The sequence below is a fragment of the Melopsittacus undulatus genome, chromosome 1 (assembly GCF_012275295.1).
Source record: "Melopsittacus undulatus isolate bMelUnd1 chromosome 1, bMelUnd1.mat.Z, whole genome shotgun sequence".
Lineage (NCBI taxonomy): Eukaryota > Metazoa > Chordata > Aves > Psittaciformes > Psittaculidae > Melopsittacus > Melopsittacus undulatus.
In genome coordinates this window covers 131,748,198-131,773,675 of record NC_047527.1, presented here as the reverse complement: position 1 = coordinate 131,773,675, position 25,478 = coordinate 131,748,198, and the positions used below count along the sequence as shown (strand labels likewise).

At 38.7% G+C, this 25,478-nt stretch overlaps 1 protein-coding gene across 1 annotated transcript in view; it reads right to left on the bottom strand.

Moving 5' to 3' along the window:
• GADL1 (glutamate decarboxylase like 1) overlaps nt 1-24,424 on the bottom strand; it is an 80,340-nt gene extending 55,916 nt beyond the window's left edge. Inside the window, exons 1-8 of the mRNA XM_034064031.1 lie at nt 24,300-24,424; nt 14,185-14,351; nt 13,347-13,473; nt 11,669-11,759; nt 10,808-10,914; nt 9,265-9,380; nt 3,401-3,480; nt 3,230-3,284 (exon numbers count right to left, since the gene is read on the bottom strand). Coding sequence (XP_033919922.1) covers nt 3,230-3,284; nt 3,401-3,480; nt 9,265-9,380; nt 10,808-10,914; nt 11,669-11,759; nt 13,347-13,473; nt 14,185-14,351; nt 24,300-24,306 — 750 coding nt within the window. The 5' untranslated portion in view covers nt 24,307-24,424. The remainder of the gene's footprint in view (nt 1-3,229; nt 3,285-3,400; nt 3,481-9,264; nt 9,381-10,807; nt 10,915-11,668; nt 11,760-13,346; nt 13,474-14,184; nt 14,352-24,299) is intronic.
• Between the last annotated feature and the right edge of the window lie 1,054 nt (nt 24,425-25,478).

Here is a 25,478-nt window from a genome sequence, read left to right as displayed (position 1 = left end):
AGAGACACCACTGACACTCAGACAGTTTTAAAGTTAAACAGATTGTAGTGCCACACAACCATCATAAGCCATCCATTTTGGTTTCAATGGCTTTGCTCATTGCTTTCCCATTCAACTAATAGCAGGGGTGCAACTACAATAGCAGACTAGGTCACATACCCTTGCAGATGTAGGTGCTTGTGCCTGCTTAGAACCTGAAACTGAAATAATGCATAGAATTGATGGAGTCTGTAATCTCCATGAAACTGAGGGTACCAGCCCTAGCAATGACGGTGCAGTCTCACTTGCCAGTAGCTACATGTTGAAGGAAATCCCCTACATTTCAGTTTCTGGGCCACAGCTTAATGCTGCTACTGAAGAGGCACTAAAGTTGTTATTAAATTGTACAGTCTGGGATACCTGGAGTTCATTTGCAGTGAATTAAATCTCTCAGATGATGTAAGTGTCTCTGTTGACATAACTCAATGTCCCTTCACTGAAATTAGACATCAGCTGAAAAATCAGACTCTACAGGAGTCTTATGTGTCTTCAACTGAAATCTGAGCCCTCTTTTAAACATCTGCTACAGAGAAGACAGACAGGCTTGAGTCACGTTTACACACTGGTAGTTTTATACTTCTTTAACAGAGCACTGTTAGAATGGTAGATAATTATGATTTGTTAGTACTTTAAAAATTCTTTACAATTTGCTAAAGCAGTGAAAAATAACCTTGGAATGAATTTAATTTAATCCCACACATTCACGAAGAATTACCAGCCTATAATTCACTTCTTGGTCATTCATTCCTAGAACAGCCTACCACAAAAGTCAATCAAACTTACAAACTAGCCTGAAGCTCCAGTCCAAAACTTTTGCAAGTGAGGCAAAGATGTATGTGCTGCACCTAATTTCTGTTAGTGTTCTCATCAATTTTCTTCCACAAATACATCAAAGTCAGAGGTCTCCCAGCAGCCAGTAGGTAACATGACTGAGTATGGGGACAAATCTAGGATCTCTACAAATTTCAAAGATTGGTACCATTACATTTTTCCCACAAAGAAGGGAATTAAATTTTCATTCTTCTTGACAATATAGTTATATATATCTTTCTGACTAAACTCTCTAAAAAGAGACCTAACATTCTGGCTATTCAGAATTTGTAATCATTTTGTGTCCTATGACTAGCAAATATATCTTCTGTTATCTAGAGTCATTAGAATATTTACTGTAATTCACTGAAGTGTCTTTCTGTAAAGGTTGTAAAGTAGCACTTTATCAAGGACAGACACACATACTGAAGCTCTGAGGAAATGAAAACCTTCCAAAATACCTGTAATTTCCATTAAAATGCAAGCAAAATATTTTCCTGTAAGCAGTATTTTAACATAGAACATTTGTTTTTAAATTGCAGAGCACCATACTAAGATTGACCTTTTTTAAAAACCAGAAATGCCAGAAGATTTCTTGCAAATAACCATTAGATTTATTTTATTAACAAACAAGAATTAAGTTTTTGCAAAGGTAAAGAGCCCATTCACCTGACAGCCTGCTTCCTCTTGCTCCATTTTATTTCAGTCTTTCATTTTTTTTCCTCCAGCTTGCTCAAGTGAGTAAAGTACAGGTTGTCTGCCACAGATAATGGCAAGTATAGAAAGAGGCAAGCAAGAGAGTTTGCTAGGTCACTAGGGCCACTATATATCAACAAGTATGCTGTTTAGCATGAAACTCAAAGAAGAGATGGTTGTTTGGAAGAAAATAGATCTAAATCCTATCTTATTGAAAGGTGCTATGACCCTGCAAGTGCATGACAGGAATGCCTTGCCTTTTCTACCAGCCACAAAGTAGGTTTACCAAAGAAGGTATCAACAACATCACCGACATTTGTCGTGGTTTAAGCCCAGGCTGTAAATCAGAACCACACAGCCCTCATGCTCAATCCCACCATCTTTCTTCCGCCCAACCCCACTCTCAGAGGGACAAGGAGGAGAATTGAAAGAATGTAACTCCCACAGGTTGAGATAAGAGCAGTCCAGTAACTAAGGTATAACACAAATCACTACTGCTACCACCAATAGTAATAATGATAATGGAAATAACAAGGGAAGAGAATACAATACCACCCACCTATACCCAGCCTGATCGAGCAGTGAGTCAGCCCTTCCAGGTAACTCTCAGTTACATCCTGGGCATGATGTGCTGTGGTTGGAATACCTCTTTGGCTAGTTTGGGTCAGGTGTCCTGTCTCTGTTTCCTCCTGACTTCCCCTCCTCCCTGGCAGAGCATGAGACTCAGAAAGTCCTTGGTCAGACTAAACAGTTGAGCAGTAACTAAAAACATCGGTGTTATCAGTGCTGTTCCTAGACTGAAAGTCAAAAGCACAGCCCTGCACCAGCTACTAAGAAGGAGAAAAAAATGACTGCTACTGCTGAACCCAGGACAACATTGCCTAGTTGCTTAGTGTTCACAGATTGCAGAATAAGGGCTGAGCTCTGAATCCCACTACTCTGATGCACAGACCACAAGTGAGAAATCAAGTGAGCCTAACCAAGCCAAAAGAAGATGCTCTGTACCTTAGAATTCATATTCAGTTCTCCAAGCTCTCTAAAATGAATTATGTTCACTATAGTAAGTGTTATCTTACAGACTACGGGAATATATGTTACAATGTTGTCCAAATACACATGTCACTGTATTTCCAAACACTGGCCTTTGACTTTCTACTTGGCAAAGCCCCTGGGGGAAAAGAGACATGGGACAGAATTTAGACAGTCTTGCTACAATACTAGGAAGGACCAAATTTAGCATTTGTAGCTTTTATGATAGTTTTAGAGACTAAGCCTTATGTTACTGCTCTTGCTTACTGCAGAGGATAGAGAAATAGCTGCTGTAATTAACTGAAAAGCCTACAGTTTTCATTTACTGCTTACAGAAACAAATACTGCATCCACATAAAAAGGATCAAGGGCCAAAGAAATCCTAGAAGAAATGCACTAAATACTTCAGAGCAGCATTGTACTCTGGACTTTCATTAGTACGGAACAGGCCACGGAATTTTTCTTCCTCATAAGAGTACAGCACCTAGAAGTTTGTGGCAAACAGATCGCACCTGCAAGAAACACACTGTTACATTAACTACCCTATTTTTTAAGGCTTCATTCACTCTCTGTTTTCTTTCTTTTCACTCAGACACAAGCACACAGTCTGCATACACTCCCCCTCTCTGCTTCATGCTCTCTCTCACACTCTCACCTCTTTCCTGGCCCGTTGGACTTGTTTCTCCAGTTCCTCAGGTATCATCTTACCTCTAAGGGACACAGATTTAAAACTTTTTCAGTTACATTCAAATAGTTTGATTACTTAAAGCACTACTGCATTTTTTAAATGATCAGAGACCACAGCTATGGCTTTTGTTTTGCTTACCTTTCATCTGTTTTGATGAGGTAAACATTCTCTGTACCAATACCCAGGAAGGAGGCTGCCTTTTTCATGGAGTAATGACACTGTAAATGAAAGAGACATGAAAAGAAAGTAGTAAGCATGCAATTAAAATGAAAGGAATTTCTTAGCATAGAAAACAGTGACACTAAAATTAACAGCAGCTAACAGTCATGACAACAGCATATCCTAACACACTAAGCAAACTGACAAAGCTACAGCATTTGACAACAACACACACTGGAGAGAATAAGACAAAAAAAAGATGCGCAACATGTTTAAAATGTGGGTTTAAAAAAAAATCTATTTAATACTTTTTTTAATTTTAGTTTTGCATTAGAATGAAAAGTAGAAATTCTGAAGTGTCATCAGGGAAGAATTATTAATTGCTTCAAAATGTTTTCATAGAACTAAGTCAAAATTATCAAGTGTTAGGAAACGCATGATAAGAATGTTCTATTTGAACTCAACAGTCAAAAAGTAACTGAGAGGTCTGAAAGTCCAAAAGCACCATTCTTGGAAACTGGACCCTTAATTAATATGTACCTTTGGATACATCTAAAGCCTCTATCACTTTATCCTTGTGGTATCCAGAGACAGGATACTATGCTAAACTGACCCTTGTCCTGATCCAGAAACTGTTCAGAGGATCAAGGAGCTGAAGTCCTTTACTTCAAGGACTGAAGTCCAAGACTTACTAAAAGCCTTTAAATGTGGTACAACTGGGACTTCCAAGGCTTTCAAAGCCCCATCTCTGCAAAAGGATCTGAAAAGATTTTTCACATGAACATGGAATCTTAAAAACCATTATGAAAGTAAGCAGACTTTAGACAGGACTTAGCACATCTTCAAAAGTTAATGTGGATTTTGCACAAGGTTCTCGTCTGCATTTTCCAGAAAATGAAGTTACCATTTCAGCAAAGAATTTTAGCTAGGTTTCATCAGAAATGTCTTTGAATGAGGATCAATACATGCAGCCCACTTCTCAATTTGCACTGAACAAAGGGAATTAGCATTATGAAGTCTGTGAAGTGAGCGTAAAAGTTGAGATCCCTTCACTGCCTCAAAGGATGTTATAAATGGGGGTTTATTCAATCAGAATGTGGTAACGTGGCTCCGGTGGGAAGGATACTCAAGCTCCTACAGTCCACTCTATTTATTGTAAGTATTTTTATTTCTGTCAAACAAATATTAATGGTATATCTTGCCATATTTCCAATATCACCTCTATAAGGACCTACTCTACTGTGGATACTGTTACTCTACCATAAGAACATTTTGTTTTATTCTAGAATAAGAGTATGCTGATCTCATCTTAATCGATCTTCAAGATTAGCCTGGGAATTCAAGATTCAAGAAACATTCTTAATCTGAAGATTTTTTTGATGTCAAAACCATTGTGAGTAACCTGTAGCATGCCAAGTGCCTACCCAATCACAGCAATAGAGACAGTTTTGAGAGTATGCAACATGAGTGGACTATATAGTTCTCAGAATCAAGATCATCCAACCCTTGGATTAGTACCACTCTTCTCAAAAAAGAAAACTGGTTCTTTTTCAGATTACTGAAGAGTTAAAATAACGCATACTCCAGCAACCACAAAAATGTCTAGAAAAGCTACTTTTCATACAGGAGCTGAAGCCAGGTGGTTAATTAATTCCATTTTCTTCCAGATAATTCACAAAAATATAGTTACTGTGGAACATAATTATGAAAAATGTACAACATTTTAATGTGTGGGCCTGAATATATTAAGGGTATTAAGGGCTGTCATGCTTATTTTGATGAGATGGATCACCTCAAAGGGCTCTTTCTCTTTTTGATAAAAAGGTTTCCTCTACCATCGCCCACTTTTTACACACATACAGACATTACTTGATACTATCAGGTAGTTTTAAGAAAGCTTAATTTTGCAATATGACACATCCACAAAGTCTCATTCATTTAGACTGTTACAAAGATAATAACATACATAATTAGTCTTACATTGCATTAAATTACATCAATAATGGTAATAATGATTGTAGAGTGGCTGTATGTTGTTCAGTAGAAGTTCAGAGACATTTTCAACTGATTACTGAATCACTTGAAATACAAGTTGCCTTCATCACTGATTTCTGTCCATTAGGTTCAAGTGAAAGGTAGGAATCACCAGGAATAATGAGACTGCTCCAAACTGAGAAAGCAATACACCTGCAAATTCAGTATACTAGTAATCAGGTATTTTATTATAAAAAAACTGTATGGGAGACTGGGATATAGATAAAGGGGCTTGAGCACCTGAAAGATTATACCAAAAAGCAGAGGTAAAGAGAAAACAAAGGTAATACCAAAACAAAACAGGATGTCAGATACATTATTTCTTGCCTTCACAAATACTTCTGTTTCCTCTTGGAAAATTTTGTCAGGTCTTCAGTAAGACCAAAAAAGGACAAGATTTATACTACTACATAGACTTGAAATATACTTTATTTGATGAAAAAAGTAATCTTCTGGTTATATCGACTGAAAACATACAAGAACATTTTTTCCCTGCTTTCATTACCAGAAGTCATTATGCTAAACTACATGTATCATTTTAAGAAAAAATATACCAGAGAACATTTACCAGCTCCAGTCACAGTGTCAACTAATTCGCTTGTTCATAGTTCCCTTTCCTTAAAGGAAATAAGTATCCAAGTGAGAGGTATTTTTGTATCTAGATTACAAATGTAATTTTAAATAATGATTTTAAACACTGTGAATTCAGATTAATCATGCCATGTCTTTTTCAGTTTTGTTTGTTTGGACACATTATTAGATCTGTAGTCATTTGTAGTAAGAAATCAATGCCTTTGAGCACAAGATCAAATTGGAACAGTTCATTTAAATGTGCTGCTGTACTGTTTTAACTATAGCTAGACATAGCTTTCATTTCCTAATAACATTCGCAAAGATAAGGTACTTTCCTCCTGTGCTCATTAAAACAGAAGATGAATTTGTATTTTCTTGATTTTGAAACATTTCCTAGAAACATGACTGCATAAAGCTATTACATTATTATGAGACTGTTATATTACTCATTTTTGCCTGTTGTAATTTCAACAGGGAACAATATAGTGAGTTAATGTTGTATTCTCTCATTTTATTACTTTCATGATCAAGTTGCACTGGGGAGGAATTTAGCTTCATTGCATCTAAAAACTGCTCACATCAGCATGCACATTTCAATTGTTTACACACCCCTCTCCTACCCTCAGTTACCTCAAATTTAGCAGATTTCTACCTTTCAGATCAATGCAATACATTCTAGGGTCAGAGTAAAGTTCAGATGGGACTCAAAGAGCAAAATGTGATAAAAAAGTTGGGTGACATCTGTAACTACAACTGCATTCAGCTCCCACAGACACATAAATCATGCCACGAAATGGGATATAACAATTTCTCTACTGCTGCTAATGTATCAAGAGGAATCGCTCTGTAATGGTCCATCAATAGAACTACATAGTAGTAGCTTAAGCAATGTTCATTGTGTATCAACATAATTTTAATCAGCTAAGCATCCTACTCGCAGGAACAAAGTGCCTTTTTATTCCTGGAGGCCAAATGGAGCATTTAAGGACCTTGTGTGGGCCATGCATTAAACAGTTTATTCTAGAACATACAAAAAATACATAACCGTAGATCATATAAAGTTAAGTGACTGACAAGTCCGTGTATTTCTGTGCTCTACAGCAAGGCAACTCTTTCAGTCTGCCAAGTGCCAGACTGAAACTTTGGGACTTGGCAACTCAAGGCAAAAATAATTTCATTTGAACAGTGTTGAAGCCAAACTGCAAAATGACAAAAGTGTCTTGTGCAGACATGTGTTTTAACACCTTATCAATACTCTCAGTTTGTTATAGCTTCATGGCTTCTCCATGCCAACACTGTTTGCCTGATTCAGGTTGAAGATGTTAATAAGACACTAACGGTCAAAGGAATTAATACATGTTATTTGCTCCAGGATAATTTTTAAAAAAATCATTTGCTTCTCTATATATGTATATAAAAAAAGGGTACAAAATGCTAAATAAAGGCTCAAAATAGAAACAAATAATAAAAAAAATAAGATTATGTGACACAAGCACTTGTGTACTTTTCTTCAGTCTTGGCTGCATATATTCTCAATATGACATATCTGAACTAAACAAACTTCTAAAAGGTAATATAACTCAGACTGAGTACAGGGGTATCTAAAATAAGCAGATATGAATATGACATCTAAAAACCATGAATAAACACTGGAGATCTTATACAAGAGCCACAATTCTAACCACTAGAAGTGGCAGGTTTACAGCAAATTGTTATCATGTACTAAAGACCACACGGTTTTGTGAATCAAGGAAAGTATTAGAGACCAAAAGCATTGCCTTCCGACTTATTTACTAGTTTATTTTTCCTGATCAGTTCTATGTTTTATGGTTTTGGTCCTTCTGGTGAAGCAAAGACCAGTAAATCAAAATAAATGTACTGAGAGTCAAATAAAATTTCTTTTGTCATGAAATTAAATGCTTGTTTGTTTTATGAAAACATACATTTTAGTTAAATCTTACAATGAAAAAAAAATATATTTCATGGTAAAAATTCCACATACTTCGCTGCAAAAGCATTAACAGAACATGTTTCAATCTCATTTTTATCTCCATAGCTATTTTTAAGATCTAATAGGACAAATTACTATGAACTGGCATGCATTTTCATATGCACACTTTTCAGAAAAAAATAAACCTAAATATATTTTGCCTGGGGGGAAAAAAATCCCTTTATTTAGGACATTTGGATTCAGTTCCAAAATATATGTGCTGTCTTGGACAACTTATGCAATGCCTCCATCTCTCTCAGGCGTCTTCAAAATAAGCCTCTTGTCTATTTACACTGCAAACTGTTTGGAACATAACCTTAAGAGCTAAAATTATTCTAGTAACTACATACTTTCTAGAACAAGGTTCTCACTTTCACTGGGACCTTTACTTAGTGGAGTCAGAATGAATAACTGCTCTGTACTAATCAAATGATAAACTCTTAAAACTGGAGGGACAAGTGAGAAAAAAAGCCTCAAAAATTAGCTTCAGAATACAAGTATGAATATAACTCAATTTACCACAGGCAGTCTGGACAGATATTATTCAAGAGCTTTCAACTAGCCACATAATTTTAATTATTTAAAGAACTGTTGCTCTCAGTTTCTTCTGAAATGTTTTATGGTGCATTTGGCTCTGTACCGCAACCAATCTGCATTCAGTCATAGGGGAGAGCAGGCGATGCAGAGAGCCATCTCATAGGTCCACAAGTGTTCAGCTTAGTACAAATTTAATCTGCTGAAAAAATCTTTGACATCCATAACCTACCTATGGTTCCTATTAGACTTTATGCTTTGAGTACTCAAATGCTGCAGACCTCCACATCACACCACAAGCATTCTGCTTCAGGTTTGTCCCACCCACAATCAATTCTTTTATCAAGTTTCCAAGAGCAGGAACATCTGTGCTTGTTTTCTGAAAGCAAGGAAGCTTCTGCAGGAAAATCTACCATCAGACTTCTCCACTTAGCTCCAATTTTCCATATGCATGAGGTACAGAATCACAGACTCACAGAATGGTTCAGATTGGAAAGGACCTTAAGATCATCTAGTTCCAATACCCCTGCCATGGGCAGCGATGCCTCACACTAGACCATGTTGCCCAAGGCTCTGTGCAACCTGGTAACAGTGTATGATGACAAATTTATTGTACCAGAGCCCCATCAAATATACAAATTATATCACTTTTGCAGACATTTAGAAAAAGAGAAAGGTTTAGAAATGCCTTTTTGATTTGTTTTGTTTTTACCTCTTCTGATGTGAACAGGACTAGTCTTGGCAAACCTGAAAGCCCTTTTTCCTTTATCTCAGGACAAAATTTGTATCTTGCTAAGTTCATAGCATACATATTAGAAACAGAGCCACCTGCAGAAAGAGGCACACAAATATCATGTTAGCCACAGTCTTGTTTCCCCTATTAGGGGAAAAAAAAATCAACCCTACTGTCCATACTGTTAGCCTATAGATGCATCCATCGTAGCTTAATTTCCCCAAAAAAAACTACAGATATAAAATGAACTTGGGCTTTGCAGCATGTTTGGAAACACAGCATGTTTGAATGCTCTTTGGGAATATTTCCTAAAGAATAATAACTGTGCCCAAACTGTCCTCCCTGACAGCAAATATCCTGCAACAGTTCCTTCCCATTTATACTGAGGCCATGCCAGCTCAGCTGCCCACATCAAGTCAGGCTGTGACTGCACTATACAGAGCCTAGGAGTTCCCTTGCAGGCCTTACAGTATTCTGATGGGAAACTGGGGGGGGGGGGGGGGGGGGGGGGGGGGGGAGGGAGAGGGGAAGCTATTTGTTAAAAAGAAATACACAGTGAGTGGCAACTGGAAGGTCTGAAAGGTAAGATCTGGAAAGGTTTTATTCTAAGAAAAGAGCAAACCCAAATCAATAAGAAAAACTTTCACATAAACCTAGCACCAAAAAGTACAATTCATTTCTCTTTTGACAGTGTCACAGTATGTTTTAGTTATGCACTTCTGCCATAAAAGCAAGGATTCTACATGTTAAATCTGATGTAGGGGGAAAAAAGTCATTACCTAAAAAAAAAAAGGATGTTTAGTATGTTAATTTTTCTATTACTCACATGTTAAGCTAGAATTGCTGACCTTGCTTTGCTTTTGAGGTGATTAAATTCATTTACTTATTCCTCTTCTCACCCCTAAATTAGATATAACAACTTCCTATTGAGCCTAATAATTTGTTACCCAAATAATCTGTGGAATAATATCATTATGTTTCATTATTTCAATACAGTGGGCTGGAATGCTGCTTTAGAGAACATTTGAAAACTGTGGCTTATCAAGAAGCTTAAGGAATATTTGTTTGGTTGGCCTTGTCGTAACATTTAATAAAACCATCAAAACTCAATGGAGTTAAGCTCAGGACAATCCCACTATGATAAACTCTGGTTCCCACAGCTAGTAGGCAGGATACATAGACCAGTGCACTCAGGCACCACTATTTAGTGTCAGGTACACAAATCATCTCCCTCTCTGTCAATCAATACAATTCAGTCCAATGAGGCTGTTGTTATTGTTGTTGATAAGATCAGGAAGGGCAATAGTTACAACCAATTTCCACATAATTATATTTAATGTAGAACTGATCAGATTCACGTAATTATTACTAGAAACATGTAAAATACGCCTGGATTAAATAGTTGTGTGTGTGTATCACTAGATTTTTACATGCATTTTCAAATATTCGACACAAATTCAATTTTCATGGAATTACTGATATTAGTTGGTTTATATCATCCTGAAATCTGCACTGTTCCTACCTGGATTAAATATACCATCACCTTCTTCCCAGCCTATGAACTCAATCATTTTCTTGATGACTGCTTCTTCCACCAACAGAAACACAGGGGATACTTCATATGTATATCTGAATGAAAAAAAAAATCCACCATGATTCATATTAAGACTACAGAACTCATGCCACAGGATACTGGTAAAACTAGATTAAGGTTTCTTGCACCTTTCTCTTACCTATCAGAATCTGATCTATATATCTATCTACCAGATAGATAGATCTATCTGATCTATTTATCAGCAGTAGAACTCTAAAAACACTGTGGATCTGACCCAGCAGAGCAATTGCTTAGTTCCTGGCAGCATCACATTGAGCTTCAGTTCTCAAAGTAATACAACAGGGTTTTCTTTCAATGTAGGTCACATAGTTAGATTTCAGCTATAATAATCTATTGCAAAGCAACAATTACTTTTTGTTTAGGCTTTACATTTGCAAGTAGCACTAGACAGGTAACTACTTGCACTCAACTCTGTGCAGAATGCTTCAAAGGAAATGAACAACTCAGGAAGTCTTATTAATTCATTTTTATGCACCAAGTAAGATGAAAGTCTAGGTTTAAAAGCATTGAAAAACTAAGATCTCATCTCTTAAACCCCACTTTATAAAACAGAAAAATAAGGCCTCATCAGATTAGCCAACCTCTTGAGCTATTCATCCAATCCAGACTGTTTTCTCTCCCACATTCCTGCACAATTCTTACCTCCTCTATAATACTGAAAACAGAAATAAGAAGTGGGGAAAAGCGGAGGAGGGAAACGGGGGAAAGCTGTTATTTCAAAAAGCATGCCACCAATTCATCACCAAGAGGACAAAGAACTGTACTTACACACTTGGGTTCAGTGCTTCTGTAACGAAACGAGCCACTAATGAGTAATAATCTATTCCAGCATACAGCTGATTGAAAAATCTTGGGTGACCTGAAAACACAGATGAAAAGCAAGCAGTGACAGTATATACATGAAAGAGAATATATCACAAGCCTTTCTCAGTTGAACACTGATCACTGCAAACCACAGTTCACTCAATCATTCTGTCAGTATTTTCTGGGTATACTATCCTTTTTTTAGGTTAGACAACCCTTTGAAAGCAAATTTGATGAGCACTTTCAGGTCCCAAACCAAGGTTTGAGAGATGCAAGTAGTGCACAGAATGAATGTGGGTTGTTCACAAGTTTCACAAATAAAATAAAATTTTTAAAAAAAATTGATAAATAAGTATACACAGTAGCTTTTAACAGCAGTCTTTAGAGGCTGCAATGGATGTTCAGCCAAATTTTCCTGAGCAGTATCATACAGGAACCTGCTGATCCCAGGCAGTCAGAGAGGCAGCATAACAGCTTGGAAAATCTTGCTGCAGACTTCAAACAAGTTAAGAGAATTTGTTTACTTGCCTTGAAACACTGAGATATAACTAACTATGAGAAAATTCTATACTATTGCTGACTATAAAACCAAGTCAGCTCAGTAGTGGTATCAACACCTTAATTTTAATCCACAGCACAGTACTTTTATATGCAAAACCAGGTAAACTATATGGCTCCATTTATATTATATCTGAGGCTTCAATAAATGTTTGTACTTGAATTAAAGACCATTTGCACAGCATACTTTTATATACAATATCCTTTCTAAGGTGATAGAGTGTAACAAATGGAAAATTAAAGGCAATTTGCAAAAGTAAGATAAACAGAACACCTTCCAGTTACTCAGTAATTATATCTGCATATTATTAATGCACTGCCCCGTAGACCAGTACTGCTATTTTTCTATGGTTTTTAAAGGCACGAGTTCACTCAAAATTATGTTACAGTTTTACTTTGTAGCAGAGAACATGCCCTGGAAATGCACAAATAACTATCAAATGTCCCTCTCACTTTTCAAAACACTGCCCAAGCTCTGTCACATCTGAAATTCTGAGCTACTGAACCACAGCTCTATGTCCTGAACAGATGTTGTTCATTCGTTTTTGCTAAGACTGAATTATATTACACATGATGCAGAAAGGTTAGCCACAGAGAACTAATCCTGCAGAGATGTGATGTTTGGTCTCTGAAACACTGCAGGCTTTCTTCTCAGAGCCTGGAACAGGAATTACTGCCTATCAGCAAATTAACACCCTGTAAGGCTATTGCTCAAAAACAATAGTAAATGTATGGCAATCATCACTAAGAAGGTAAGAGGGCAATGACAGTAGCTCCACTCCTCACCACTCAGACTGCAGGAAACTGCACATAAAAGTCCTTCTCCTGTCTGATTGTTGTATCTGTCTAGGTGACTTTCATGAGACTTCAAAATGACAGAATCTACCATTAATGTCAAGGGCATTACAGGAATTAGTCTTTTATTAGTTTGCCATGATTACACATTTTAGTCAAACTTATGATGACCAGTAAAACAAAAAATTCACACCCTTGGTTTCCTGAAAAATGACAAAATTTTATAAACATTGTCCTGTCTTCCTTAACTTAGCATACAAAATAATTTCACTAGAAATCACATTCCTACTGGTTTTGACGCTGTATTGTATAACATCCCGGCAGAGCTGCAACAGTTTCTGATGAGATTCTCCAGTGTCCCTCATTTCCAGATCAAGTATCTGCTTCAGTGTTTCAGGGTCTTGCCATTCACAAACCTAGGGATGGAGATGGGAGGACACCGGCAGTGAACAGGTTAGCCAAGAGGAAGAGGTTATATAGGTGCAGGGTAAGCAACACATTCAGTGCTGTGTCTTGGGCACTGCTTGATCATAAACATTAGAGTGGGGAATGCTGGAAAGCAGTAAAGCAGCAGGCCTGCAGCTCAAATTCTGTCCTTAATTAAGGATTTGTAATCACAAGATTTTCAGAAGCTGTTTTGCCAAAGGGTAGGAGCATCCAGTGCACACCTAAAGGCAAGCAAAGCTCCTCTTCCCATATAGCCTCTTAAGCAGAGGTTCTGTGAAACCCACAGCAATCTCAGTGTTGCCTTTTCACAGTGGTACCACATCCACTCTTCCTCCTTTTCCAACATCACAGCTACTAAGGAGCAAACAAGTAACTCCCCCCACACCGAACAAGAAAAACACAGCACCCATTTCTCATCTGACAAAAGTGACCACTGTACTCCGAGAAGGAAAAAAACAAACAAACAAAAAAACACATAATTTTCTGTCAAATATGTATGTTAATTATGTTATTGAAAGGTTCTGTAATATGACCTTTCTTAATTTGTAAAGCTATTTCAGAGCCAGGGGTAGACTAGAAGTAATTGTGAGGCTAAAGTGCAACAAAATAACAGCTTAGACAAAAACTGATTTACTGTTCATTATCTGTTACAAAATTGCAACAATGCTGTATGGCTTTACCTTTTCTGTTACATCATCAGCTTTCTGGATGACTTCTTCCATTATAATCTTACAGGCGTCTTCCACAAACTTCTCTCCTGCTCTTGAGTCCATTATTGGACCATTTAGGATGACCCCATCCACCAAAATAGCATTCTTCTGGAGCATCTCCGGTTTGCAAATATCAACTGTAAAATAAATAACTCACTATCAGAGCAAGACCTGGGCAACTAATTCATAAACTAAAAAAAAAAAATACTCTTTCATTGGTGAAGATTTAGTCAAGAAAAAAAAAATCACATCAACTTTTACATATACAAAAATCCTAGATTTTGGTGTAAGAATCTTTGCAGACGAAAAGCCAGATATGTTACTTCAAACCTAGACTGTTATTATATAGTTAGTAACAGGCTACTGCATGGTATCTGCCGCTTTCTGTAGCACACAAAAGCATGCAAGGCACCTTCCAACCACAGAGGAAAACAAAATACAGTTCCAGCCCGGAACATGATACGGCTGGATAAACAGAAATAAAATGCAAGATGATAGGCATTTTTCTCAGCTGGCAATATTTCCTTCCATACGTCACCCCTCCTGCTCCCCTTTTTGCATTAAGTAATTTTTATTATATTATTAAGTATTTATATATAATAACTATATATATTTATTAAGTAATTTCCCATTTGTTTATGCTACTCCTTCCCACCAGCCAGTCCCATTGCTCAGACTCTTCTGCATGTTTGTTTTTGCAACCTGTTTCACTGACCCACACTCCATGAAGATAAAACCTTTTGAGACTGCTGTCAATATCACATACCTGTACTTCTTTCTGCCCTTATCCTATTAAGTGCCCTCACTCACTAATTACAGTCATTTGCTGTGTGGATTATCATGTATATTCAGTTCAATGACAACCTCTTTCCTCTCCCTTGCCTTTGTCCAAGAGATATACTTTCCTGATGTGCTACTTCTTCCTTTACATCACTCTGAAAGCATATCCAAGATGCTTATAAGACACTGGACAACACCAGCAACCACGTATCTATTTCATGTATTGATTTCCTATGGCAAGATCAGGACTCCAGTCTTAACGCAAGGATAAAATGAAAGTGAGACATTTGGAGATATCAAAGGAACAGATGTATGAATCAGTATAGTGCCGAAAGGAGAAGTGGTAACTACCATATCCAAATTATCTAGGTTACAGACTGCATCTGTCCATTGATCTCAACTTATTATAGCTAAGACATATGAAACAAGGCAGCACTGAAGGATCACCTTCAACTACAGTGAGGATGAGGGAAGGGTAAAGATGTACGGACAAAGTTCTATGCCCAAAACAACTTAATTTTCTGCATTACATTTTGCTCCAGTTATGCAGTACAGAAAAAAGGTATATTTTTAACAGGTCTAAACAATGAACTGGGTTTCCAGAAAACTGCCAGACACTGCAGTATGACACATTCATCATGCTTATCATAATTACAGTTCCTCATGAGCAAGAGAATATAGAAGAACAACAACACTGCCTAGAGAGGTGCATGAGTTTGAGGTCCATGGCTTGAAAGAAACCCTGTCAGTCCCATGAGCTTTTACTTTTGGATGACTCAGAGAAGCTATTCAGTTCACTTTCACTTATCAGAACAGAACTGATAACATAAAATTCTAACATAAGATGGAACTTCAGGCTTCCCATAACGCTTATAAGAAAAATGAGACCCTCACCCTCTATATCTGAAATTACCCTATTTTTAATCCAAAAGGGCAATATACTAAGTTTTGCTGAACAGAGTAAACTTCAGCACATTTTTATAAGATAGGCATAAATGTTCTTGTGGGACATATACAGAACAAACAGGTTAACAGTATTATATCTTCAACAGTCAAAGAGGGAAATCAGATGCCAAAAATGTCAATTCTCATCATGCTTCCCAGCACACCATAGAGGAGGCACTGTACAGAAATTGCAGCTTTGAAAAAGTCTTAGAGGTTTCTCTGAAAACACAAGCTAGTAGGTCAACTTTACAATACTGAAAACATCAGGTATTAACAAGGTATCAGGTCTTTGGGAAGACAAAAGAGGGGATTATTTTTGGATTGATAGTTATTTGATGTATAAATAGCTGCCTTAGGTATTAACCAAAGCTTAATATAAACACAAAAGAATCTCAGACTTTACATCACCTGGAGATGCTACCTGGAGATGACACCATATCAAAGTGCTTGTTTCTATGGAAGACAGGATCTAAAAAAAAAGCACTATACAGGACATTATTATCTGTCACAGAGCAGAGATGTTGATGCCTCCTCTGGTTACAAGAAAAACAGACAGTGGAGCACTAGCATTTTTTTCTTCCCCTCTCTCTGCTACACCTCTCAGGTCTCTGCTAGAACCAGAGCTGTGCAAAACCTTTCCATTGGTAATTCCATCCACTCTATTTCTGACACGTTTGCATAGAGATGTGATACTAGTGCTTCCATGACTTTACAATGGCCTCTTCCCAGGGATTCTTTGAAAAGCAAAAGAGTAACTTTACATTGGTTTTTCTACTGAGTCTTTAGGGAACTGTGTGGTAGGTCTAACAAAACTGCTCCCTATTTGAAGTAGGTCTGTTCACCTCTATACACAGTTTTACAGTCTTCATAAGACACTTTGTAGAGCCCAAAGAAGATGACATCCTCTGGAAAATAGGTGATAGTCTACCACTAGTCCCAACACATCTGTGTTGGGCCTCAGGCATAGCAGAAGGGTCAAAAGGAAGGAAGGGAAAAGAGCCTTCATTTAAACAACAATTTACCTGTATAAGGCTCCAGCAAAAGGTTCAGGACTTAGCCCACATTATAATTCATTAAATAATTTACTTTGCAATTATTTACCATTTTCTTAATTTTTTGTTATCACCATTTCTATCTGAACTTGCTGAGCTAAATTCTGCCTTGGAACCATACAACTATTACTGGAAATTAATAGCGGCAACTATTTTACAATCAGTAGCTAAATCAAGACCCAAATATAGACATCCTGCCCCTCTACTCTGCTCTTGTGAGACCTCACTTGGAGTACTGTGTGCAGTTCTGGTGCCCTCAACATAAAAAGGACATGGAATTGTTAGAACAAGTCCAGAGGAGGGCCACGAAGATGATCAGGTGACTGGAGCACCTCCTGTATGAAGACAGACTGAGAAAGTTGGGTCTGTTCAGCCTGGAGAAGAGAAGGCTGCGTGGAGACCTCATAGCAGCCTTCCAGTATCTGAAGGGGGCCTACAGATATGCTGGGGAGGGACTATTCATTAGGGACTGTAGTGATAGGACAAGGGGCAATGGGTTGAAACTTAAACAGGGGAAGTTTAGACTGGATATAAGGAAGAAATTCTTTCCTGTTAGAGTGGTGAGGTACTGGAATGGGTTGCCCAGGGAGGTTGTGAATGCTCCATCCCTGGCAGTGTTCAAGACCAGGTTGGATGAAGCCTTGGGTGACATGGTTTAGTGTGAGGTATCCCTGCCCATGGCAGGGGGGTTGGAACTAGATGATCTTAAGGTCTTTTCCAACCCTAACTATTCTATGATTCTATGAATTTCTGAAGAAAAAGGTCTTCAGGTTTTGCAGACCACTGTTGGGTATATACGTTATTCCCATCCCTCATGGTTTTACTGCAAATCCTGTGATACTTAATCTTCTGCTTATAACTGTCTGACTTCTGAAGCTCTTGTGAGAATGCCAAACTCTACAGAACAATAAGTGTTTTCTCTTGGTTGCAGTAAAAACCTTGAAAAGGAAAAATAAGTAGATGATAAAAATTCTGAATTTCCATAACAATTTTTTATCACATTTTTTAAAAGATCCTATGAACAATTTATTACATTTCAGATGGGTGAACCTCCACAAAGATTCAAGGTTCACTTTTTATGTTACTGAACCCAAGTTAATTAGCATGCCTTTAACACCTTCTCAGAGCTCAGCATCCAAGGTAACTCATAGACTACCTTTATGAGTTGATAATCTATGCTGTCTCTAAGAAAAAAAAAAATCAAACCTCAAATGCTCAAAACATTATTTTCCAAGAATTTCAGGTAAAAATATATGTCTCAAAAACCCCTGATAGCACTAAAGGAATGCATTCCACATTGAGCTCACTTCACAGAAACAGCATCTTGTCCATATACCTTTTTTGTTTTCAAACATGATATGCAATCAACATAGAGATGTGGCTGCAATAAACATTATTTTCTATTGAAGAATACAGAAACAGAATCCTAAACAGACTTCCAGAAAGTACATCAAATGCCATTTCAACCAAATGGCTTCAGGCTTGAAACAGAACTAAAACTGTACTAAATGGAAGTGCTTAAATCAGAGATTCAGGATTATTGACTGTTCAAGATACCTTTCTCCAAAAGAGAAGATTCAATCCCACTCCAACTAAAGAGAACTGGGCATTTAACCACTGGCTTCAGTAGCGGCAGAATCAAGCCCATAACTCTCACATTTCATACTGAATGATATATTATGAATGAAAAATTAGAGAAGCCTAAGGATTGCCAACCAACATTTCATTTTTATGATCAATATTACTTTCCTAGCAGAAAGCATAAATTAAAGCTGCAATAATGTACAGAAAAATAAACATTACTTCAGATGTTTCTGTATCATTAAGTGAGCACAATCAAGAACTTTTAAAGCTGCATCTGTGTTTCTATAAACATACAGGAACTTTCACTGATAAATTCTTGCACTACAAAAAGAAACTGGAGCTTTGTACTTGGCACGTTCTGACAACATTTGGGAGTGTAGAATAAAATGCCCAGAAGGATCTACTGCTTGAAAGGAAAAGGAAGAAACAGAAGGGGGTGGCTGTGAAAGAGTAGCTTGTGCTTGAATGCCAGAGCCAAATCCTATTCAGTTTAGACTGTGCTAGCACCACTGACTATTCCAATGAGCGCAAAAGGCTGGCTATGACCAAGGGCTCATTTCTGCTTTGTAACATATGCAGTAATAATTGACAGCATTAATCAGAAATGAATTTTGTATTTTTCATTCTGTATGATAGTCACAGTTCTTTCAGAAGACCTCAGTATTTTCTTTCAGTGTGTCCAGCAAAAGAAAACAAGCGAACTTCAGTGTCAAGACTCCACGGCACCATGTTTAATGAATTATTGTAGTGCCATATCATATATCAAAGAGTTAAAACACAAACCTGTCCTGTGCTATGCAGCTATTCTAGTCCCTTGGCATACATAATCTTTAAAGACAATTTTGTTTTTTTAATCACCACTTTCTGTATGCCTATGACAGAAGTAAAGCCACTCTAGTTTTAAGGCAAAATACACAGTTTCTTAGTAAACTGATCTCCCAGGCCTGTTGCCAAATAAAGGAAACGCAGGTTTCTTAGAATCAGTATATAAGTTAACTCAGTGTCCTGGCAAAATCATCCATATGAAAACAAAGTAGGCACAGGTCCAGTAGGGCTCATGCAATTGCTCCTGCACTACGTGTTCCTGTTCTGCAGGTTTATGGACTAGGCCTGTGGACAGGGAACAAGTTGGGTGCTTCTCTTCAGAAAGTCTGCAACAGCCACCACCCACAGGAATCCTCCAACTGTTAAAATGCAAACGTGACCTTTACAGAGCAGGACTCAGAGGAAACAAAAGTGCTTGTGTCCAGACTCAAAAGCTCTTCAACTCCAGCACTGGATAGCAACAGTATAAACAACTGGGCCTATTCCTCAGCCCACACCCAAATTTCCCATTCTGAAAGGAAAGGTTGGGACAATAGAGAGAAATCTAGGGAGGAGTCCTAGGGATTACTATCTGACAGTGATTGCAAGGTCCACACTAGGAGAGAGTTTCTGCTTCCAGACATGTTTCTAGAGTCCTGTGGGGTACCCAGGTACAGCTGAATGCCCATGACATGTTGTGCCCATTCACTGCATGCCAAGCACTTTGCTATACACAACAGTTTATGCTAAAGAAGGACAAGAAAAAAAAAAAAAAAAAAAAAAAAAAAAGGTAAGTAGCAGACAAACGTTAAGAAAGAAGAATCAGGAATTTTTACGCAGCCAAACCTCAGGAACTGATGTTAATATTTAATAACAACTTCTCAATGCCCTAACCAAGTAACTGCAGGAATGATTCATGCTGTAACATTTCCAATTAGGAAGAAAGGCTGTGGAGAATTCAAATTCACCTTGATGTGAAATCGAGAAACGGCAGATGCCAACTACGAAATGGAAATCCCAACTCCCTGACCCCAATGAAATTCTCTCAGCTCACATGTTCTAATTCTTAACATCTGCCAACAGTGCAGGAAGCATCTGAGAAACAAAATGGCTTTTATTTTAATTAGAAGTTGCATATCAATAATGAACATTTAATGACTGTCCCTTTTTTCCATGGGAAAGTGAATGTATTTCACCACCCAAGTCAGTCACAGGCATTGTGCATGGGATAGAAAAGTTAACTTTAGGAGTCTGAGTTCAGAAAGAATTGAAAATGTACACATGATAATATAAAGAACCCTTGAGATTTCTCTGCTTCCCACTGTAAAAAAAACTGAAATGAAAATACAACTGGGGCTTTTTTCCAAATGGAAATCCTGCCATTTGATTTAAGAGAGTCCACAACAGCCTGTAATTTCATGCAAGAACTATATTTTGGGTCATAATATAGAAATAATTTCTAACTCCAGTTTTTCAAAAACCATCTAAGAAAGTAGTAATTTACTAAAACTGAATTTTCTGGAATTCAACGCAAGTTAAAAATGCAAAAACAGATGAAAAGTCTAAATTTTGTTTTAGGAAGTTTTACCTCTACATTCTAGTTACAGTCAAAACAACTTTTTTCTTCTCACTTTTTCTTAACATTACTTTCTTAACATTTCTGTATTTTCTGTTTCCTACAGAGGATTTCCTAATACTGCTCACTAATTTACATCTACAACATTGATCTAAGATATCCCCTTATCTACTAACACAGGGAAACTAGTGCATAGTAGATCAGGACACAATTTTCCAGCCCACTAGATCCTCTGAACTAGCTCCTATGTAGACATTCATAATTTATTAGCATGTTATGTATAGCAAAGTAGTTCAATCCACTTTCAAAATGAAACAAGCTGCCTTGCACAGACTATTATAATGCTGCTGGTCAGATCAGCAGAGATCAGCTACAAATGAAGGACCCAGGCTCCGGACCCATCATTTCAGATCATGCCTGCCTTGGTTTTCCTATCTGGCTTTGGGAATCTACTCCTGAGCTGCAAGAGGCCAAGCTGCTGGGTGACCGTACATACTGGCAAGTGGCAGCTGAAGATACCAGCAGTCCTTTTCATGGGCAGCAGCCCAGATGATACCTGGTAGAAGCACAGATCTGACCATGTATGCATACTAGGGATCACCAATGAGGCTGTGATTCCTGCCCAGGCTGCTGAAAGAGTCACAGAGACCCTACACCACCTGCAGTCTGACTGCACCCATGTCTTCTGTTTTTCCTCTAAGGTAGACAGAAGATAGATAACTTATTTTGAGGCTTTTTTTGATCATAACAAAACTTTAATCAGTCATTTGAGATCAGCATCAGTACTACAAACAAATACCAGATACATACAGCATTTGCTGCTTGCTTTTTCCCCTTCAGGCAGGTGTAACACCTTTCTAACATGATATATTGGTCCCAAAGGGGGCTCAATAATCCCTGAACAATAGAGTACATTTGCTTGAGAAAAATAAGTTTAAGCAGCTCAATGAGACACACATCTTCCAGTGTAACTAATGGAGGGATGCCAAGCTGCTTATAAAAAAAAAACTTTCGTGTTGAAATCCTGAGATTTGTCAATGGATAAGATCATATTTATTAGGCTTTGCAGCTTACATAAGGCAAGACATGACAAACAGCAGAAACTTCCAAGCTTTGGAGCCAAAAGCTCTTCTGAATGATCTCGATTTAACCAACTACTTTGTAGAGTTATTGCTACTTTGCTGACAAAAGACCCTGGCCACTAAGCATCACTTTCTTCATCATATTTATGGCACTGAAAAATCTCTGATACAGTGATGCTATCTTTAAAGACACCTCTATTTGCTGACACTTGACAAGGTTTTCAACTTAAAACAAAAAACCCACAAGATCACATATATTCAAGAAACAGTAAGAGAGATGGACAGATGGACATCCATAAATTTGAACCAGGTCAAAGCCACCTTTCACTACCATTAGACTAGCCCTGGCAATAATCATCAATAGAAACAACCTCCACTGACATGCCACAAAGCAACAACCATTTGCCTTTTAAATTCACTATTCCTTCATTGCACATGTAAAAACCCCGTTATGTTAAAATAAGGTAACCTGTGTGCACAGATGGGAGGGAAAAAAAGGTGGGGGAAGTGGCTCCAATTTACCCATCTCTTGATGACTATCCTTTAGCTATCAATGCTCTACAAACTATATCTACCAACATCTATGGTCTGTGAAGCTTGAAGAGGTAGCTTCTGTAAGCATTAGGACCAACTATCCTATCTGACTGTGGGGAGAGGAGGAGTCAGAGAAATACAGAGACATATGTTTCAAAGCACCTATTTTTTCTGTCTTGTACATGTAACAAATGCTTCTGGAAATACAAATGGTCTTTAAAAAAGCAGGCTGCTTAAAATATTGAAGGGCAGGGAAATTAAGGCACATGAAATTTAAGCTGTTTAATAGGCAGTAATAGCTGAATCAGTATGCAACAAGTAATAGCTGAGTCAGTATGCAACAAGATCTCCCAATGCATTAAAAAGTGACAATTCTTGGCTGTATAAGTGACAGGTTAAAAGATGTCTTAATCAAGAAAGAAAAATTATTTATTGAACTTCTCCAAATGTCAAATTAAACTTCTTCACCAAACGTTCATTAACTGCCAAGAAAATTCTTATTAAGTTTAAAGCACAATGAACGTACTCACAGAGAATGGCTTTATTTTATGCAAACTTCATTTCTTGCAAATCTATGTTTCCCTTCCTCTGATGATGAAGGGATATTAGCAAAGATCCTTGTATCTCTTTCATCAGATCAGATTTTAAGACACAGGAGATATCCTGTCCCTCTGTTCTGACCACAGTACTAACCAGAGTGTCACACTACCAGAGGCTGTTTTACCATGCTTCACATTACACCTGTGTGAGAAACAACACAGCAACACCTTACCATGAAATAAATGCCTGCTGACTCATCTCCTCAGTCTGCTGGCAGATGCAAACCACACAATGCCCCAAATATACCATACACACACCAAGCACCCGTCAGTTCATAAGTTAAAAAGCAGCATATTGCATAAATGTTGGTTGCTTCCCTCCTGTTGTGGTTTCTAGCTCTGATTCTGTTTATTGTACTTGATGAGCTAGTAACTTGTTTGAGACTCTCACAACAGACTCAGGCTTTATGCCCCACAAGGGAACACCTCACCATTTATTTTTTTTTCTTCCAAACACAGAATTTCTCCAGGCTTTCTCCATGCCAAAACAACCTTGGAGAACTGCCCTGATGACAAATGACTGAAGGATATACACAGTCAAGAACCATTTCTGCAGCTAGGAGTGGAAATCTAGAACCTGATCCCCTCAATAACGGGATTTTATCTTTTGTGTTAGTGGAAGCATAGCCTAAAAAATCCTCTCACTCATCCCTGCACAGCCACTAAGGTTGCCCTTGTGGGTAGTGGTGATAACGTGAGAGAAGTTAGACTCAATTACCAGCAAGCAAGATGAACCTTACAAATGTTCAACCAATGTCACCCTGAAGAATGCTCCCACTGCATTCATCACAGCAGCCACTGCAAAGGTAATGCTACGCACATCCAAGTTTCCACTCCAAGTGTGTTCACTTTGCCAGGGGAAAGCCTCCTCGAAGGCAGCGTTACCCCTCCCGCACCTCGGCTGCGAGCCGACCCTGCCTCCCTCCTGTCCCCGAAGTCCCTCTGCTCCCCGTCCCGGGGGCAGCCACGGCGCGGAGCCTCCCGGAGCCCCCGCACGCCGGCGGCCGGCAGATGAAGGGGCAGGCAGCGAGGAGCTGCCCTCCGCCCGCCTCCCCCCGAGCCCTCCGCCTGATCCCGCAGAAGCCGGGAAAGAGGAGGGAGAAGGCGGCTGTGGCCCACCGGCGTTTACCCTCCATCTCGCCTTCGCGGTGGGAGCTGGGTGCGGAGGGGAGGCACCTTCCTGCGTGGCCCTTGCCGCTCCCTCGCCGTCCGCGGCCGAGCAGAGCCCGTAGCTTTCGCCCCACGCTCCCACAGCCGCTCGGCTGTTGCCTCCGGGCTGCCTATTAATACCCGAGACGCCGCTGGCCGCCTCTTGCGGCGGGGGGGGGGGGCCTGGGGACGGTCGGGGCGGGGAGCCGCCCGCAGGGCTGTCCCCAGGCGTGAGGGGAACGGCGGCGTCGGGCTGCGGTAAACACGGAGAGGCGTTTAAGTGCCCGGGAGCTGCCCTTATTCTGGGGTCGGGAGATTCCTGTCGCTGCTTGCGGCAGTTTGTGCCGTTGCCTCCGGTGCCTCATAACCCGGCTGCCAGACCCGCGATGCCCTGCCGGCAAGCTGCCCACCACGCAGTAGCGCCCGGCCCAGCACCGCCGGCCTCCAAGGGCTATTTTAGGGCTTCCCGAGTGAGTTGTGGCTGACATCCTTATTCCGGTCTATTCGAGCCACCAGCCCCATTTGACGCACCACAGGCCTTCTTCATACTCATTCCTTTGTATCCTTCATTATGAAAAAGACGAGCTTTATCTGCTTGTCATTGCTACCTCTTTGAAAAAAAAAAAAAAAAACAAAAAAACAAAAAAAAAAACATTTTCTTTTTGACAAAAGGTGTTAGTGCTTTTGTTACATGAAGCCTCCAAAACTTCACCAAAATCCCCAGATGCTTGTGTCTTAAGTTAAAATTCAGGCCTGGTTAGTCTAGCAGCGATTTTTGGAAGCTGGTGAAATATTCAGGTATGATTTAAACATTTATTCACAATGATAACAATCAGGCATTGGAATAATCTCCCCAGGGAAGTGGTGGATTGCCCAACACTGGATGTTTCTGGGACATATAATGTAGATCGTGCTTTGCAAAGAAAGGTTGGAGCAGGTGATCTTTGTGGTCCCTTCCAACCTGGTATTCTATGATTTATTCATATGTAGTATCTGAATTTCCTTGTTTGTGAGGAAGCAAGTGTAGTCCTCTTTTATCTTCAACTACGGATTCTGCTAAATCATTAATAACTTCTACAACCTGCAGAAGGTAATTTTGTGGCCCAATAGATATCCTCATTATGATAGATAAAAGTGATAGATATTGCTAAATTAAAAG